We start from the raw sequence: 18,238 nt of genomic DNA, 5'->3' as shown, positions 1-18,238 counted from the left end.
GTGAGGAAATGAGCTGAGGTGATTTCTGGACGACGACGTACAGGGCTGGACTGGGACAAAAAAATGAATGCAGTACTTTCATCCGACGGAGCATTGGTCCGAACGACAACCTACCTCCTCCCTCACCCTAACCCTAACCTCCCCCGGGGCAGACACCTAAACCTAACCGCAACCCTCTCCCGACCCGCAGCGCACCTCGGATGATAGTATGCCTCCCCAAACAATTGCCCCGGTCCATTTTCGCGCGAATTTGGCCCAGACCGGCGCACCACAACCAGCACGCAGATAGCAGACAGTCAGAGATGGGCAGTATTTGAAATACATGTATTTGAAATACGTATTTGAAATACCATTTTGTAATTTGTATTTCGCTGGGATGGAAGAAATGAGATGTATTTTGTATTTAGATACATTTTTTGACCCAGTATTTGTATTTTGTACAAAAATACATTTTCAATGTATTTTGCCCATCAGAGATGGGCAGTATTTGAAATACTTTTTCTGTATTTTGTAATTTGTATTTCGCTGGGATGGAAGATGTATTTTGTATTTTGTATTTAGATACATTTTTTGACCCAGTATTTGTATTTTGTATCAAAATACATTTTCAATGTATTTTGCCCATCTCTGCAGACAGTCTACCGCCCGCTCCGTCGAGGCACACACACAAACAAACAAAGTAAACAAGCCCTAATGCCACCACTTTCACAGAACAACATAAATGATACAAACCAACAGACAACTACACAACCCTTTGTTGCTCTCACAAGAATGGTACTGGCAAAAGGATTGATACAATACAGTGAAATGATCATGGCCCGAACTGGTCCCGCGGGACCACTGGGACCTTTCCCGGTGGCCTATATATTGGCCTGCCTGCCTGTCAATTTATTTTATTTCTTTATTCTTTTATCATATCATATAACGGTCGTGGCCCAACGGGAATATGCCCGATGGCCAGTCCTGTGGCCAGTCCAGCCCTGACGTATGTAATAGACCCCAGAGGAAAGAGAGAGACACTGGAGAGAGAGACAGACAGACGTATAACATTTTAACCTATTCTGACCGGGCACCAATTTTGGTGTCAGCATCATGTTATGCTTTAGCTATTTAAAAATAGCAGATCTACAAGCTCATATCGCGCCACCGAGTGGCGCGATACGAGCTTGTAGGTCTGCTATTTTTGAAAAATCGAAGAACGACTGACATTTTTTAAAATCTGATCTCAGGTCAGAATGGGTTCATCAGGACCAGTGTGTGTCCGGCGGAAACCTCGTATGAATCTGATCTCAGGTCAGAATGGGTTAATTCCACAAACCACGGAGTGTGTACACAAACACTACCAACTTGTGCAAACTGAGTTCAAAGCCTTAATTCCCTTCTCTCCCTCTTATTTGGGTTTCCTCTCGTGCCGATGCAACTGAAGCGTGACGCTTGCGTAGCTCCTTGCACAACAGGTGGTCCACTGTAATGGGGAACGGCCAGGGCCGGATCTACCATATGGGCACGTTGGGCACGTGCCCAGGGGCCCATGGGCACCAGGGGCCCCTCAAAAAAAAAAAAAAAAAAAGTTTTTTTTTTTTTTAATTATTTTAGTTCCACAGATACTTTCCCTGCTAACCCGAATGAAATAAATGGTGTCTAAAAAGATTAGTGTTTCATTGTTGGTGAGAAGGGCCGCTGAAAAGTGCAATTGTGTCTAAAGCAGCAACAATGCGCTAGATTGGCCGCCAATATAACGGCATAAAACTGCCCCAAAACGGCTACAAAACAGCAAAAATGTTGCGTGCGCGTGAAGGGGGGGCCCTTCTAGCTTCAGTGCCCAGGGGCCCTCAGAGGTGTTTAATCCGGCCCTGGGGAACGGCAGAGGGTTAGATTGCGTTGCATCCCAGAGGTAATGGAGAGTAGAATGCCACAGCCCCGTCCCCCATCCTGTATATATAACCCTAGAGGGAGATAGACAGAGAGAAAGAGAGAGACATGGAGAGACAGGCCTGCTGTTCCACTCTCCTCCCAGCGGACTCCCTCTCTCTCTCTCTCTCTCTCTCTCTCTCTCTCTCTCTCTCTCTCCCGTTTCCCCGTAGCGTTCCCGGGATTCCCTGCGGTGTTGTAGTGTTCAGAACGTTACAGCGCGGGGGAAGGAATAGTCTTTGTGTAGCAAAGCCGCTCGGGGCTGCCTGTCAGTTCAGCCGCCAATCAAGTCCTTCGTGTACAGCGAAAGCGATGTTGTGGTGGTGCTATATGCTATATGCTATATATGCCCATTTCTTTCCCGGTGGGCTGTTTGATTGATTGATTGATTGATTGAATACTGAATTAACAGATTAACCCATTCTGATCTGAGATCAGATTCATACGAGGTTTACACTGGACACACGCTGGTCTGATTAACCCATTCTGACCTGAGATCAGATTCTAAAAAATGTCAGTCGTTCTTCGATTTTTCAAAAATAGCAGACCTACAAGCTCGTAGCGCGCCACTCGTTGGCGCGCTATGAGCTTGTAGATCTGCTATTTTTCAATAGCTAAAGCATAACATGATGCTGACACCAAAATGGGTTCCCGTTCAGAATGGGTTAACAGATTAACAGACAAAAAAATGCACAGGAAAGTAAAGTTCAATACAACATCTGCCAAGAGGATTTAAAAACCCAAGGAAGCCTATTGCTTATTTCCATCGTGGGTCCTTCATATTCAATTTATCTGTGTTGCCCGGCTATAGCATTATAGCCCTGCAGTGGCTGGACAGCCTGCATCGTGTCTTTGCTTTTGCCATTAATGTGAATACAAACACCCCACTTTGTCCAGCTGTGTGCAGGACAGTTTGTCCTTCACCGACCAAGACAGCAGGCTACACATCCAAAACCAGGGGGGGGGTATCAATCAGTATTGATTGATTGATTGATTGATTGATTGATTGATTGATTGATTGATTATTATCTATGGGGGTCCATGGCACAAAACGTTTTCGGATGGAGGTCTGCCGTGCAAATACATTTTCATTTGGGGGGGTCCTCTCAAATTTGCATCGTGGCTCCGTTTGCGCCGTCAGCAGCACCTCTGTAATGTTGGTGTGTGCTCTTCTTTCCTGCCTGTTAATTTACCCATTCTGACCTGAGATCAGATTCATACGAGGTTTCCACTGGACACACACTGGTCTGACGAACCCATTCTGACCTGAGATCAGATTCATACGAGGTTTCCACTGGACACACACTGGTCTGACGAACCCATTCTGACCTGAGATCAGATTCTAAAAAATGTCAGTCGTTCTTCCGATTTTTCAAAAAATAGCAGACCTACAAGCTCGTATCGCGCCACTCGGTGGCGCGATATGAGCTTGTAGATCTGCTATTTTTAAATAGCTAAAGCATAACATGATGCCAACACCAAAATGGGTGCCCGCCCAGAATGGGTTAAGGGGTCCTTGACATAAAGACATTTGAGAACCCACGATAAATTGCTCTCTCCCCCCCCCCCTTCTCTCTCTCTCTCCCTGGCAGATAACAAGGACTACGACGCCTACCTGTCCTACACCAAGGTGGACCCAGACCAGTGGAGCCAGGAGACCTGCGAGGAGGAGCGCTTTGCCCTGGAGATCCTCCCCGACGTCCTGGAGAAGCACTATGGGTATAAACTCTTCATTCCAGACAGGGACTTGATCCCGACAGGAAGTAAGCCCTCCTCTCTCTCGTGGCCATCTTGAAAAAAGTGTGTCCAATGTGTTTCTGTCGCTGGCTGTTATCGGTGTTGTCGTGGAGTTGGTTTCCCCGTTCGTCGCTGGCTTTTTGTTTGGCTTGCCTCTTGGTCGTGGCGTTCTTGCATTTTTGTGTTGTTTGTGTTTTGTATAACAGTGGCCCTCAAAGTTATAAAGCATTTATTTTTGCCCATTTTTTCTCCACGATTCTAAGTCGGCATGCCAAATTTGTTCCCCCGCACGCATTCCTGTGCGGGTCGTAGTGACTCACCTGCCAGCGAGGAGCCAACACCGGGAGGACGTAGTCGTAGAGTCTTTCTTTCCTACTCCTCCTGTCCAACACTCGCCGCTGACAGGTTCCGCTCCAGCTCGTAGGAGTACGTGCAGTGACAAAAAAATCACCCTCCCCCCGGCCTCCCTCCCTCCCCCAGACACGGGCCAAATGGACCCCGTTATGGTGCAGTTGGTTCCATTTGTACAGTGGCTATGTTTACATGAGCAGTTAAATCCCCTTTTCATTCCGAATAGAAGTTCAATCCTATTAAACGTTGTTATGTAAACACCTACAAAAACTTACATCCGAATGAAAACGCTCGATGCGATCTAAAAACCATTCCGATGTCACTGGCCGGATTACTCCGATGTTCAATGCGATTGAAAGAAAATTGGACTCATGTATACACTGCTTCGGATGTAAATTCATTCTGGTCTTTCTGAGCATGCTCATTTCCATTGCGCTCCAACTCATAAGCCTCATATCCAAGGCGCGCCGAGGTCTTCTATCACTTCTCCATATAACACTCATTCGGAATGACCATTTCCCATGTAAACTCGCGGCAAAAAACATTACATCGGATGTATTTTATTCGGAAGTATTTATTCGGAATGATCACCCTTCATGTAAACGTAGCCACTGTCACAGTTACAGACTTGTATAAGGGTCAATTTGGAACCCCCTCCAGGAACCGTGAGAGTCACTGGACCCCACTTTGAGAACCACTGGCGTCACTGACTGAGGCCCTGGAATAGAACCGAGACGCTTTGACTCCAAACAAATGTTTTGTTTGGGTGCATGTATGTCTCAAGGAGACCTTTGTTTGGGTGCATGTATGTCTCAAGGAGACCTTTGTTTGGGTGCATGTATGTCTCAAGGAGACCTTTTGTTTGGGTGCATGTATGTCTCAAGGAGACCTTTGTTTGGGTGCATGTATGTCTCAAGGAGACCTTTTGTTTGGGTGCATGTATGTCTCAAGGAGACCTTTGTTTGGGTGCATGTATGTCTCAAGGAGACCTTTTGTTTGGGTGCATGTATGTCTCAAGGAGACCTTTTGTTTGGGTGCATGTATGTCTCAAGGAGACCTTTGTTTGGGTGCATGTATGTCTCAAGGAGACCTTTGGACGTGTAGTTACAGTATGAGCTCTTTTCTACTGCAAGAACTATAACCATGGCTGTGGCTTCTTATCTTAACGTATTTAACAACAGTGGTGGAAAGTAACTAAGTTCTGTACTCAAGTATTACTTTACTGGAGTATTTCCCATGTTCTATACTATATTACTCCAATACAATTATTTGAAAATGTAGTTTCTAGTTATATTGTATATACTTGGCTATTTTCAAAAAATATATATAGATTTTAATTGTAGACATGATACCTTTTCTGCACAATTAGTACTTTTACTTTGGGTACTTTGAGCATGTTTTTATGCCAATATTTTTGTACTTAAGTATCTTAAGTACATTTTGATTGCCGGACTTTTACTTGTAACAGTTTCTGCATTGCAGTATTGATATGTTGGACTTAAGTTAAATCACTTTTTTCCACCACTGTTTAACAGCTTCTGGATTTGTTGACTGTAGTGCATGTGGGGACTGTTTCAGATAAGATTCTGACAGTTTCAGATAAGCTTCTCGTGCAGAAGCTACAGCGGGCCCCTGCTCAGCAGAATCCTGAGTTCTTGGAACCCCCGAAATTCAGATCTTGTTCAAAAAGTTCATATATATTTTTTTCATGGCCTTACCTTGGTTCTGGTTGTAATGTAAAAACACAGAACGGTCACGGGTTCTGGAAAGTTTCTGGTTATGGACGGTTCTGGATTATACTTCTTAGTCGAAAAGAGACACATTTTAAATGTATCAACATGACTAGCAACATACAAGAGATCGCACAAAAAACTTTCAAACTGACGTGTTGATTAATGAGCATTGTCCCTGTCAAATAAATGAATACAAATAAATAAACACCTTACTGTTATAGAGCATGGAACGTCGTTAATAAAGAAAGAGACGCCAGTTTTGTGTCTTTTGATTCGAAAAGAGTGACTGTCAATAATCTATTTGAGCAATTGGGAAACTAACCTGATTGAAGTGAAACACAGTATGACACAGTATCAGAGTATGAAAACCAAGGAATCCAGTGGTGTAAAGTAACTAAAGTACATTTACTTAAGTACGGTACTTAAGTACAATTTTGAGGTATTTGTACTTGATCTACAAGCTCACAATGTGTCGCACGATGCGACGCATTGTGAGCTTGTAGATCTGCTATTTTCAAAATATGTTTATACATTTTGAAAACTTGAAATGGCACATTCTGCATAATGAGTACTTTAACTTTTAGTACTTTAAGTACATTTTGATGCGAATGCGTTTGTTCCTTTACTCAAGTACACTTTGAATTGCCGACTTTTACGTGTAACGTAGTAGTTCTATATGGCAGTATTGATACTTTGACCAAACATTTGTGTTTGAGGAGGCAGCAATCAGCAATCAAACACAAATGTTTGGTCAAACCATGTGACTCCCATTGGAATTGCATTGTGGCAGCCATTAATCACAAACGGAGCACAGAACATTAGTTTGATACGTGCGTATTTGAGGCCTCATACACACACATTAAACAAACATTATGTGTTCCATCTGTGTTTCATGGCCGCCTCGATGCTTTTCCAATGGAAATCACGTGGTTTGAACAAACACTTGTTTGATTGCCCCCCCCTTCCCCATCAAACACAAGTGTTTGGTCAAAGCACGTGACTTCCATTGGAACAGTATTGAGGCGGCCATGAAACACAGACGGAACGCAGAATGTCCGTTTGATGTGTATATGAGGCCTGCGTCTGTGTAATCGCGTGCTGGTGGATAATTCCAAGCAGGCAGCCAGTCAGAAAGTACAAATTAACTGCTTGAAAGACGAGTAATTATAGAAGTAGAAATTAAGGGTGCATGATTCACCTTTTACAGTCTGGCTCTGTGGGCTTCTGCAGGGAGTCGTTTTTTTTTTTTTTAACTGATGCTATACTATTGAGACCCATAATAAATCATGCATGGAGTCTATTACTTTAAATAGAAGCCATACATATGTACTCCGCAATGTAACAAGTCAGTGGGAGATTTAATTAGTTGTCTTAGGGGTAATTACCGTAGTAGAAATCAAGCCTATAATTATGTGGGCCCGATCCGGCTCCATAAAACACTTTTAACTGCATGAAGCCCTTTGTTACTATCCCTACTGTGCAAGTCAGAGAACTCCTGTATGCATGTATGCATGTTTTAAGTACACTACAGTGTTATGTCTAATGGCGCCCCCTTTGGCAGATTATATATATAGACCGATTCCGTAGCGGTTTCATGGTCGCAGCCTAAGTATTTCCTGTAGGCGGTCTCGACGTAGCTGCGGGGATAAAACCCTCACCAGGCGCACCTCTTCCACTACAGTGAACGGCAGAGTGACTGATGTTAGTTTGCCTCAAACTTTACTCCTTTACCTGCTTTTTTACTAACACTAACATTACAAAGATGCCCAGAACATCGAGATGAATACCTGTGTAGTTTATGGCTGCTCCAACAGTAGTGGCAACATAAAAAATAAAATAAAACGGAATGTCTAATATCCACCGCGGTGGCTGAGACCAGAGCCATTGAGTAATGGTTGAGACGAAGCAGGGAAAGATACATATCGCCAGTCTTACCCAATACCAAATCTTTCTGTTTTATGAACACAAGGCTGCTGTATTTTATACCTCATACTAAGCATTTAAAGTATGAGGTATAAAGTACACTGGCGTTATGTATCTTTCACTGCTTCGTCTCAACCATTACTCAATGGCTCTGGTCTCCGCCACCGCGGTGGATATTAGACATTCCGTTTAATTTTATTTGTTATGTTGCCACTACTGTTGGAGCAGCCATAAACTACACAGGTTCATCTCGATGTTCTGGGCATCTTTGTAATGTTAGTGTTAGTAAAAAAGCAGGTAAAGGAGTAAAGTTTGAGGCAAACTAACATCAGTCACTCTGCCGTTCACTGTAGTGGAAGAGGTGCGCCTGGTGAGGGTTTTACCCCCGCAGCTACGTCGAGTCCGCCTGCAGGAAATACGTAGGCTGCGACCATGAAACCCGCTACGGAATCGGTCTATACTTGCCGTTCCTACTATTCAGCCTTGACCTGAGCTGTTATTGTGTTGTTACCTACCCGACATCCTGTGCATCCTGTGCCATAATTATGAATTGTTAATTATCTGTGGCATGGTGTTAACCACATGAACCCTCGGAGGCCTTAACCTACAGGCTCACGTTGTGACCTTCTGTGAGCTTCTAGAGGATTTCGCGTAGAGCAGCAGTGGCGGCCATTTTGTTCACCGGCTCTGGTTCCACAGGTAGGCTACTATAGGAAGGCCATTCATTCAGCCCATGGAGAGATATCCGAAAATATTTATATGAATTATTTTAAGCCTGGGACCGAGCCATCCAGGTTCCTGGTGAATGATGACCGTAAAGCATTTGATTACGTGCCAATGCATTATTTGAAAGCTGCAAAGAAAAAAAGAAAGAAAGAGAAAAAGTTACAACTTTTTTTATATAAATATATATTTATTTATTTTGAAATCTCTATGGGCTGAATTAATGGGCTTTCTATCTGTGGAACCAGAGCCCTTAACCCATTCTGAACGGGCACCCATTTTGGTGTTAGCATCATGTCGTGCTTTAGCTATTTAAAAATAGCAGATCTACAAGCTCATATCGCGCCACCGAGTGGCGCGATACGAGCTTGTAGGTCTGCTATTTTTTGAAAAATCGAAGAGCGACTGACATTTCTAGAATCTGATCTCAGGTCAGAATGGGTTAATCAGACCAGTGTGTGTCCAGTGGAAACCTCGTATGAATCTGATCTCAGGTCAGAATGGGTTAAACAAAATGGCCACCACTCTATAGAAGAAAAAAGGGAGCTACTAGCATAGACCCTTGAGGCACTCTGGTCAACTCTATAGGGTTTAAGTGGTTAATATTGACTCCTTTTCCTGTGGTAATATGGGACATAAATGGTATAAAATAGCCAAGACCGTTCCGAGGTCTCCGGATTTGACCCCGGGGGAGCGTGTTTTCGGGGCGAGAATGATTGTATTCCTGAGTGAGTGTGTGTGGCATCATAGACATACGATTAGTACAGAACGAAAACTGCCCTCGGTTAAATCAGTGGGTGCTCCGCTTCAAATAATACTTAACTCATGAACCAAAAAGCAAAGCAACAGCCACAGCAACAGCCTTCTTCAGAGCAGAATCTGTCGGCAGGGGCATTTAGAGCGTGTACACATTGTTGATAGTGGGAATGGAAACATGGGCGCCCCACCAGAAGAGGAGGGGCTACGGCGGAGCGAACGGGTCAACATTATTTTATTCACATTCTGTTTGGCAACGCCCCCCAGGCGCAAATTCTAAGGAAAACGGGGCGCTTTTATTTTATTTTATTTGTATTTATTCTTTATTTGTTTTGCAGATGGGTTCCCAGATTGCCTAGGGACATCCCTCCATCCCGATACGTAAATGTGTACAAAAAAAAACAAAACAAGTCTCTCTGTCCCTCTATTGTAATGTCCAAAGATTCACGATGGCTTTTTATACCGTATGTCCCATATTTAACTGGTATTTACTGGACGATGCGAATGCTAGAAACGCGTGTTTATATCAGAATGACACCCCCCCCCCCCCCCCCCCCCGTACCCCTCTCTGAAGAAACTTATTGTGTTAATAATGTCTTCTTTGATCATACTTTGAATGTAAATATCCTATGTTTAGGTTTCACCAATGATCATTTCCAGGATGACACAAGACTACTTAGAGGTACCCATATTTTTGTGTTGTCAACCCTACCAGCCTGTGATTTTTTTCCCCCCATTAAAAGTACGTGCATTTCTGTCACAGTTGTTTGACCTACAGTAGGTTTATAACACCATGATCCACAATACAATTTGTCCCTGTTGTGTATCATCTCCATATTTCAGCTTTTTTTGTTTTGTTTTCCGTTGTGTTTTTCTTGTTTGTAAATGAATGCCATACTTTGTCGTTACAAGTGGATCCTATAGTGGATCCTATAAGCTAAAGGAAAACGCAGATATCTACAAGCTGCTGAAAGTGAAAGTGATTATGTGTGTCTGTGGGATTTTGGAAATATTGAACGGATGAAAAGCATTAACGATAAGCTGTGAATAAATAATAACTAGACCACACTGTACACTAGATTCCATTCCAATGGAACCAATGTAGTTATTATTTGTTCACAAGTTACACATGGGTTATTTAGTTTTTCTTCCATTTCCTGGAAAGTTGCAGGTTTTTTTTTTTTTACATTCAAAGTTTATACATTCTATACCCAACAGTGACACAGTGTTGGCGTTTGTTTTAACCCATTCTGAACGGGCACCCATTTTGGTGTCAGCATCATGCTATGCTTTAGCTATTTAAAAATAGCAGATCTACAAGCTCATATCGCGCCACCGAGTGGCGCGATACGAGCTTGTAGGTCTGCTATTTTTTGAAAAATCGAAGAACGACTGACATTTTTAGAATTTGATCTCAGGTCAGAATGGGTCAATCAGACCAGTGTGTGTCCGGCGGAAACCTCGTATGAATCTGATCTCAGGTCAGAATGGGTTAACCACTCGAGCCCCATATGGTTGACAGGGCTCTATATAGCTGGGGACACAGCTGTTGCTGAAAATAGCAGATCGCTGCTTTTTTTTCCTGCGAAAGCTTTCTCCACAATACGGAGTTTAAGTGGTTAATCCGTATGGAGAACCAAGTAGGGGTTGTGTTGTTGTTGTTGGGGGAAGGGGGGGGGGGGGTCCGCGTCTTGTCATTCTAATCAAACGTATACCTCCAGCTGTGTTCACTCATTATGCGCCTGAGAGATCCGAGAGGTCAAATACAGTACATTGCTGTGGAGAAAAAAAATCCCTTCATTCCTTTTCGTCTGAACTTTCTTACACAAGCCTTTGCCTCACGGGAGTCATGTCTGTAATGTCCCCTCGGCCCCAATACCTTTACATAATGCTCCCTCATCCCTGTGTTCCCTCAGTGTGGGGTTATGCTTCAGCTCTAGCCCATTCTGACCTGAGATCAGATTCTAAAAATGTCTATTACATCCTGACAGTTTCATTATTAACCCATTCTGACCTGAGATCAGATTCTAAAAGTGTCTTCGATTTTTCAAAAATAGCAGACCTACAAGCCACTCGGTGGCGCGATATGAGCTTGTAGATCTGCTATTTTTCAATAGCTAAAGCATAACATGATGCCAACACCAAAATGGGTGCCCGGTCAGAATGGGCTAGGGTCCAGAGCGTTAGCCACATAGACAGAAACTTCCACTGCCATGCGACGTCTCCACGAATATGAAATAAGGATAAAGAAAACAAATTCGCTACTCACCGACACAGAGACAATTGTATTCAACTTCCCCGCTCTACAGATCATTAGGATTAGAAATGTATTTTTTAGATAAATAGCAAAACAAATAAGGGCTGACAAATATAGAAGAAAATTCTCTTGACACATTTTCCTCCTTTCCTTATAACGCAGATCTACAAGCTCATAGCGCTACGAGCTTGTAGGTCTGCTATTTTTGAAAAATCGAAGAACGACTGACATTTTTAGAATCTGATCTCAGGTCAGAATGGGTTAATCAGACCAGTGTGTGTCCAGTGGAAACCTCGTATGAATCTGATCTCAGGTCAGAACGGGTTCAAAGAAAAGAAGAAGAAAGTTGCAGTGGGGAGCTGCACCTTGGGGGCAGAACATGGTGAAATGCTGAGTAATTACTAAACAGAAAATGAGATAGACTTGTCACGTTGAAATGAGGGGGGAATTCAGATACAAGTTTACTCTAATCACGTCTCTCTCTCTCTCTCTCTCTCTCTCTCTCTCTCTCTCTCTCTCTCTCTCTCTCTCTCGTTCGCAAACCCCTCAGGCCAATATGCCAACAAGGCCATTCGAGTTCACTCTGTGAGATGCCGAGAATGTAGAGAGAGTTTTTGGTCAGAATGTGCACCATAATGCGAGGGAGAGGGCTGGGATGTTGTTGGCTCAAAGACTAGCCCACCGGGTGGGCCGCGAGGATGTTGCAAGTGGGACCCAAATTATTGGCAAAACGGAGAGAGAGAGAGATAGAGAGAGAGAGAGAGAGAGAGAGAGAGAGAGAGAGTAGAAGAAAATGGTATCGAAGAAGTACAAATTTCTCAAAATTTGTAGTAGGCCTACAGTATCTTGAGTAAATATCGTTATTTTCCAGAGACTGCACAATCCTGTCCACCGCTACCAGTCATTAGGGGATGCGTGCGCTATATTTGCAATGAGACTCAGAGTTTTCTTACATTTGAAGGGCCGTGTACACACACACACACACACACACACACGCACACACGCACGCACGCACGCACGCACGCGCGCGCGCACACACACACACACACACACACTTAAGCGAGCTAAGTGTTAAGCACACATGAGCGTTTGTTTAAAGGGTGAAGGTCTGCTAGTTATACAGAGACGTCACCCTGCACTTTCTCATGTCCACTTTATAATGATTGAAGACATATTAGCCCATTAAAAAAAAACGAATTAATGTGAACGGACAGACATTTTAAGATTCAGCGTGAATGAAAAGCTTTTTTACAGATAAGACCCAAGGTCACCATTTATGCAGTTCATTGTGTGTTTTTTTCTTGCCGTCTTTTTTGCCATTCATTATCTCTGTTCAACAAGTTTTCATTGGCCATCTGAATGTAGCTGAATCATTGTTTATCATGTCCCCCCCTAACCTGACGCTGCCAGATGAGGGCGGTATTGGGTAACCATGTTCCCCAACACAGCCTTCATCTGGGATCTCTCAGGGAGTTGAGCTGACAAAAATCCGTTCCGTACCGGACCAATCAGCGTGAGCTAAGGGCGGGATATGTGCGAAACCGGATGTGAAGCTATATAGACACGTCAATATGATTGGTTGTGTTTGCACGCCCACACGGTGATAGACAGACGGTCCCATCCAATCATCTACCAAGTATCTTGAAAAAAAGGAACAGCCCCGTCATCGAATTTGCTTCCGCGATCCCAGATCCCAATAAGCTGTGAAACAAATTTGTGTAGCAAGCTTCTTGGATCTGGCAGCGTCAGGTTAGTCCCAACCCCCCCCCCCCCCCCCCCCCCCCTCCTAAAAAAAAGTAAAGGGACCCTCAGGGTCCTAACCCACTCTTAACAGTTCTGTAACTCTGAGGCCCCTTTTCCACCGGTTGGTTCCCAGTGGGAACCGGTTCAGTTCTTTTTGGGTTTTTTTGTCCATGAGCCAGAGCTCCAAAATTGAAACGTTAATTATGAATTGAGTGGAGCAAAACCATACCTATATTAGATTGTTATCACCATGAAACTTCCCCAATTGAGTACTTACACGAAGACAATGATTTATTGCATTACACATTTTACATTTTTAAACATGCAAATGAGGCATTATGTAGGACAATATGCAAAATAATCGAAAACAGGATAAAGCTACTACTGTGGAAGGGTTATCATGTATTAATTTACTTGTATTGATCCTATAAACAATATAACCCATTCTGAACGGGCACCTCTTTTGGTGTTGGCATCATGTTATGCTTTAGCTATTGAAAAATAGCAGATCTACAAGCTCATATCGCGCCACCGAGTGGCGCGATACGAGCTTGTAGGTCTGCTATTTTTTGAAAAATCGAAGAACGACTGACATTTCTACAATCTGATCTCAGGTCAGAATGGGTTAATCAGATCAGTGTGTGTCCAGTGGAAACCTTGTATGAATCTGATCTCAGGTCAGATAGGGTATAGTTTTCCGGTTCCCATTGGGAACCAACCTGGTGGAAAAGGGGCCTCAGAGTTATATGGGGGACCTTGAAACAGTGTTGTTTTTGGCAGCAAATTTCTATTTTAGTTTTAGTCATAGTCTTTGGACTGAAACTTCATTTAGTTTTAGTCACATTTTAGTCACCTGGAATGTCTTAGTGTTAGTCTAGTTTTAGTCGACTAAATGTCATAAGATTTTAGTATGTATTTTGGTGGGCATTGATGCCGTCGTAAGGACTGTTTTTACACTTGCAACCAAGTGTAAAATGACTTATACTGGATCTCTTGTCCACTAGTCCCTTCCTAGCATTTTAGTCTAGTTTTTATCTGTTGACGAAATTGTCAATATATTTTGTCTAGTTTTAGACATCGTAGCTTAGTTTTCATTTCGTTTCCATTTCGTTTTCGTCGGTGAAAAAAGGTAGTCGACGAACATTTTTCGTCTTAAGTTTTAGTCGACGAAAACAACACTTGCCTTGAAATAAAAAAAATCAAGTCTGAGAAGCAACTGCCTGACTCTGTGTGTCCCTCCGTGTGTCTCTCTCCCAGCCTACATCGAGGACGTGGCGCGCTGCGTGGACCAGAGCAAGCGGCTCATCATCGTCATGACGCCCAACTACGTGGTGCGGCGGGGCTGGAGCATCTTTGAGCTGGAGACGCGGCTGCGCAACATGCTGGCGTCGGGCGAGGTCAAGGTCATCCTCATCGAGTGCGCCGAGCTGCGCGGCGTCATGAACTACCAGGAGGTGGAGGCGCTCAAGCACACCATCAAGACGCTGACGGTGGTCAAGTGGCGCGGCCCGCCCAGCAACAAGCTCACCTCCAAGTTCTGGAAGCAGCTGCGCTACGAGATGCCCTTCAAGCGCCTGATGGTGGAGCCGTTGGCCGGCATCTCCCACGAGCAGGTGCTGGACGTCAGCGAGCACGCCGCGGCGGGCCCCTTCGGCGAGCTGCAGACCGTGTCGGCCCTCTCCATGGCGGCCGCCACCTCCACCGCCATGGCCGCGGCGCACCCGGACCTGCATCGGCCGTCCTTCCACAGCTCGTGTCACGCCGCCGCCGCCCAGCTGCAGCGGCAGCAGAAACACTACTACCGTAGCTACGACTACGACCTGCCGCCGGCCGGGGCCGCCGCCGGCTCCGCCTCCGCCGCCACGCTGGCGGTGCCGTCCCACCACCAACAACAACACCACCACCACCACCACGTGCACGCCGGGACCCTGCCGTCGCTGGGCGGCGGCGGCGGCCAGCACACCTACTGCAACATCCCCATGACGCTGCTCAACGGACAGCGGCCACAGGCCAAGTCGCCGCGGCAGCAGAGCCTGGAGGAGGCGCACGCCAACAACAACGCCATGCTGCCGCTGCTGCCCAGGGAGACCAGCATCTCCAGCGTGATCTGGTGACACGGGATGGGACGTCCCCCCCCGGACTCAAACCCCCCCCCCCGTTTGGTAGGTATTAGGCCCACGGAGCCCCCCCCCCCCACTCCTAACTCTGAGAGCGATAGAAGCGTAAAAACCGAACGGATCGGTTACGTTTTGTACACTCTCAGAGATACCGCGACCTGTAAGGGTCCATTTGGTTCCTGACTATCAATGATTATTCTGGGGGACCCCCCCCTGTAACCTCCTCCTCAAGGACCCCTATATGGGGGGTCCCCGGACCACACCACGTTGAGAAGCACTGGTCTAAACACGTTCCGTTCGGGATCTCTATACGATGGTCCATCACAGGGAAAGACTCGTCGTTGGAACTTGGGACCCCAAAAGGCCCCAATATGCATGGCAGCCATGTTGGCAAGAGATTGGGCCAATTCATTACCATTGGTGTTACCTTACGATTCCAATTAAGGTTGCGTTCCATTGCTGGTCAAACGGAGGCAGGCTTACTGGAAGAGCACTGGTACACTAAATGGAACGGAGCCGTAATTAGGAGCATCGGTACCTTATTAAATTCGATGTCAACATTGCCGGGGGCCTGGAGTCGAACCCGGGACCTTCTGTTTTCCCAGGCGGCCTCTACCAGACACATGCGAAGGACGTCTGAAGTGACCCAAATTCTTGCCAATATGGCTGCCACGCATAGGGCCTATATGGCACTAAGCTACTTGCTGCTGTAGAGTATCGTTTTGGGGGGGGGTTTTGCACCAGGAAACAACGGGGGGGAAAGGAGACATACAGGACTGGTTCAGTTGGTGGCGGTTTTATCCGTTTCTGTTTAGTTTTAGGTTTTTTTTCCCCCCGTCTGTCCCATAAAGAACTTTTTATGAAACAACTACGAACAAAAGACGGAAAGAAATATAAGCAAACAAAAAAAAAACTCTTTTGTATGCCTGTATAAACACCACACATACCAACAAGCCGCCATCTATACATTAATTTACCCAGAAACTCAAGGAATACAGGGTCCTGTACATAATGATTTATAATTATTTGTAGCATTGGTGTTTGAGACTTTTTTTTTTTTTGTTGCTTTATGTCATCAATTTGGACTCCTTTTCTCTTTCAGATTTTTTTTTTTTTTCTATTTGTAAAAAAGAAAAAAAAGTCAAGCGATGGCCAGTGAAGGTCTGTCTGTAAAACCGTCGTTACCTTTTCACCTTGAGTTCTTGTCAGCCCGGTATACGCTACAAAGCTCTCGTTTATGTTCACGTTATAGCAAAAATTGGGAGACGAGGTGTGTGGCATTTCATGTTTTTCGGGGGGAAGACGAACGAATGCTTTCCACCGGCTGCTGTTAAATGTTGAGAGGTGAAATCTGGTTCTCAGAAGGGACTCCTCGACACAGCTAGATTATGCAAAAAATAAATATGTAGACTCGGGGCGGGGGCATGCATGATTCATCTTGTGACGACGGGGCTGGGGGTTTCCTCCAAACCCATTCTAGCCCATTCTGACCGGGCACCCATTTTGGTGTCGGCATCATGTTATGCTTTAGCCATTTAAAAATAGCAGATCTACAAGCTCATATCGCGCCACCGAGTGGCGCGATACGAGCTTGTAGGTCTGCTATTTTTGAAAAATCGAAGAACGACTGACATTTTTAGAATCTGATCTCAGGTCAGAATGGGTTCATCAGACCAGTGTGTGTCCGGTGGAAACCTCGCATGAATCTGATCTCAGGTCAGAATGGGCTAGTCTTCTGGACCAGTGGTTCCCAACCTGGGGGTATATATGGGACCTTACAGGAGGGTCGTCAAAGATCTCAGTTTGGAAGTTGCAAAAAAAAAAAAAAAAAAAAAAACATGAAAGTGTGCGTGGCGGTGAGTGTAGACGTGCGTGCGTGTGCGTGTTAATGCGTGAGTGCGTGCGTGCACCTGTGGGGCGTCTCAACTTTTGACTGATCTATAAGAAAAGTGGGCTATAGAAAATGATTAAAAAGAAAAAAGGTTGGGAACCACTGATCTTAGCCATGAAATGCTTTTGGGAAAGAACTTAGCCCACTTGAACCGTACTGTCCCTATTCTGGGACGAACGCCTTGATTGCTTGTAGCTATTTGGTGTATGAAGGAAGATATTAGAGTATCTAGTACAGAGCCCTGGGGAGCGCCCGGTCAATGACGTGCAGTATATAGGGTTTAAGTGGTTGAAGGCTAATTTATACTGTGTCATATATATATATATATATATATATATATATATATATATATATATATATTAGGGCCGGGACTAATTGCGATTAATTACGATTAATTAACTACAGAAACATTTATGCATTAAAAAAATTAACGCATTTTAATCGCACTATATTTTTCACCGCGGAACGTTGTCACTGGACAGTTTTCAGACGGACCTGCGCACCAAGTGACCGTGTCCTCTTCAGACAATAACACCACCAGAAACCGCAGACAGTTCACCAGACTGGGGGAAGCCGCTGAGATCACTTTGCCTGTCCCCGTGGTTTGGAAATAGGATTTAAAAGGCTATCCGATGGTAGCGTGGATTACAGCACAGTTGTGTGCAATTATTCAATAAATAATTATTACCCCTATTACTACAAAAACAATGTTTTATTGCTTAAACTTATGTATTCACTATTCATTGATTCACTAGTATACCAAAATCCATTTGAAAAAATTGCTTTCTCACTCAAATAATGATATGCGATTAAAATGTGATTAATCTAGATTAATTAATCGCAAAGCCTCTGATTAATTAGATTATTTTTTTTAATCGAGTCCCAGCTCTAATATATATATGACATATTTTCAACTGGATTAAACAAACATTAAAATTAGTCTTTAAGTCCTGGCAGCTCAAGACGGTATGAAGATAAATGGTGCTCGTGGGTCTACTTTCTGTCTGTCTCTCTCAATAACAAAAGAAAACAGCCTTGCTATTTACCTTAACAGATGAATATATCACCTAAAAATCTATTATGTGTATTATTTTAA

At 44.3% G+C, this 18,238-nt stretch overlaps 1 protein-coding gene across 1 annotated transcript in view; it reads left to right on the top strand.

Annotated features, from left to right (window-relative positions):
- LOC310854144 (interleukin-1 receptor accessory protein-like 1) overlaps positions 1–15,248 on the top strand; it is a gene marked incomplete at its 3' end in the record, with an annotated part of 690,918 nt that extends 675,670 nt beyond the window's left edge. Inside the window, exons 10-12 of the mRNA XM_083758663.1 lie at positions 3,504–3,674; positions 9,772–9,816; positions 14,392–15,248. Coding sequence (XP_083614789.1) covers positions 3,504–3,674; positions 9,772–9,816; positions 14,392–15,248 — 1,073 coding nt within the window. The remainder of the gene's footprint in view (positions 1–3,503; positions 3,675–9,771; positions 9,817–14,391) is intronic.
- Between the last annotated feature and the right edge of the window lie 2,990 nt (positions 15,249–18,238).

The sequence above is a fragment of the Protomyctophum parallelum genome (assembly GCF_964188405.1).
Source record: "Protomyctophum parallelum genome assembly, chromosome: 23".
NCBI classification, from domain to species: domain Eukaryota; kingdom Metazoa; phylum Chordata; class Actinopteri; order Myctophiformes; family Myctophidae; genus Protomyctophum; species Protomyctophum parallelum.
Note: the sequence above shows the minus strand (reverse complement) of the source record. Positions and strands in the feature narration are given on the sequence as shown.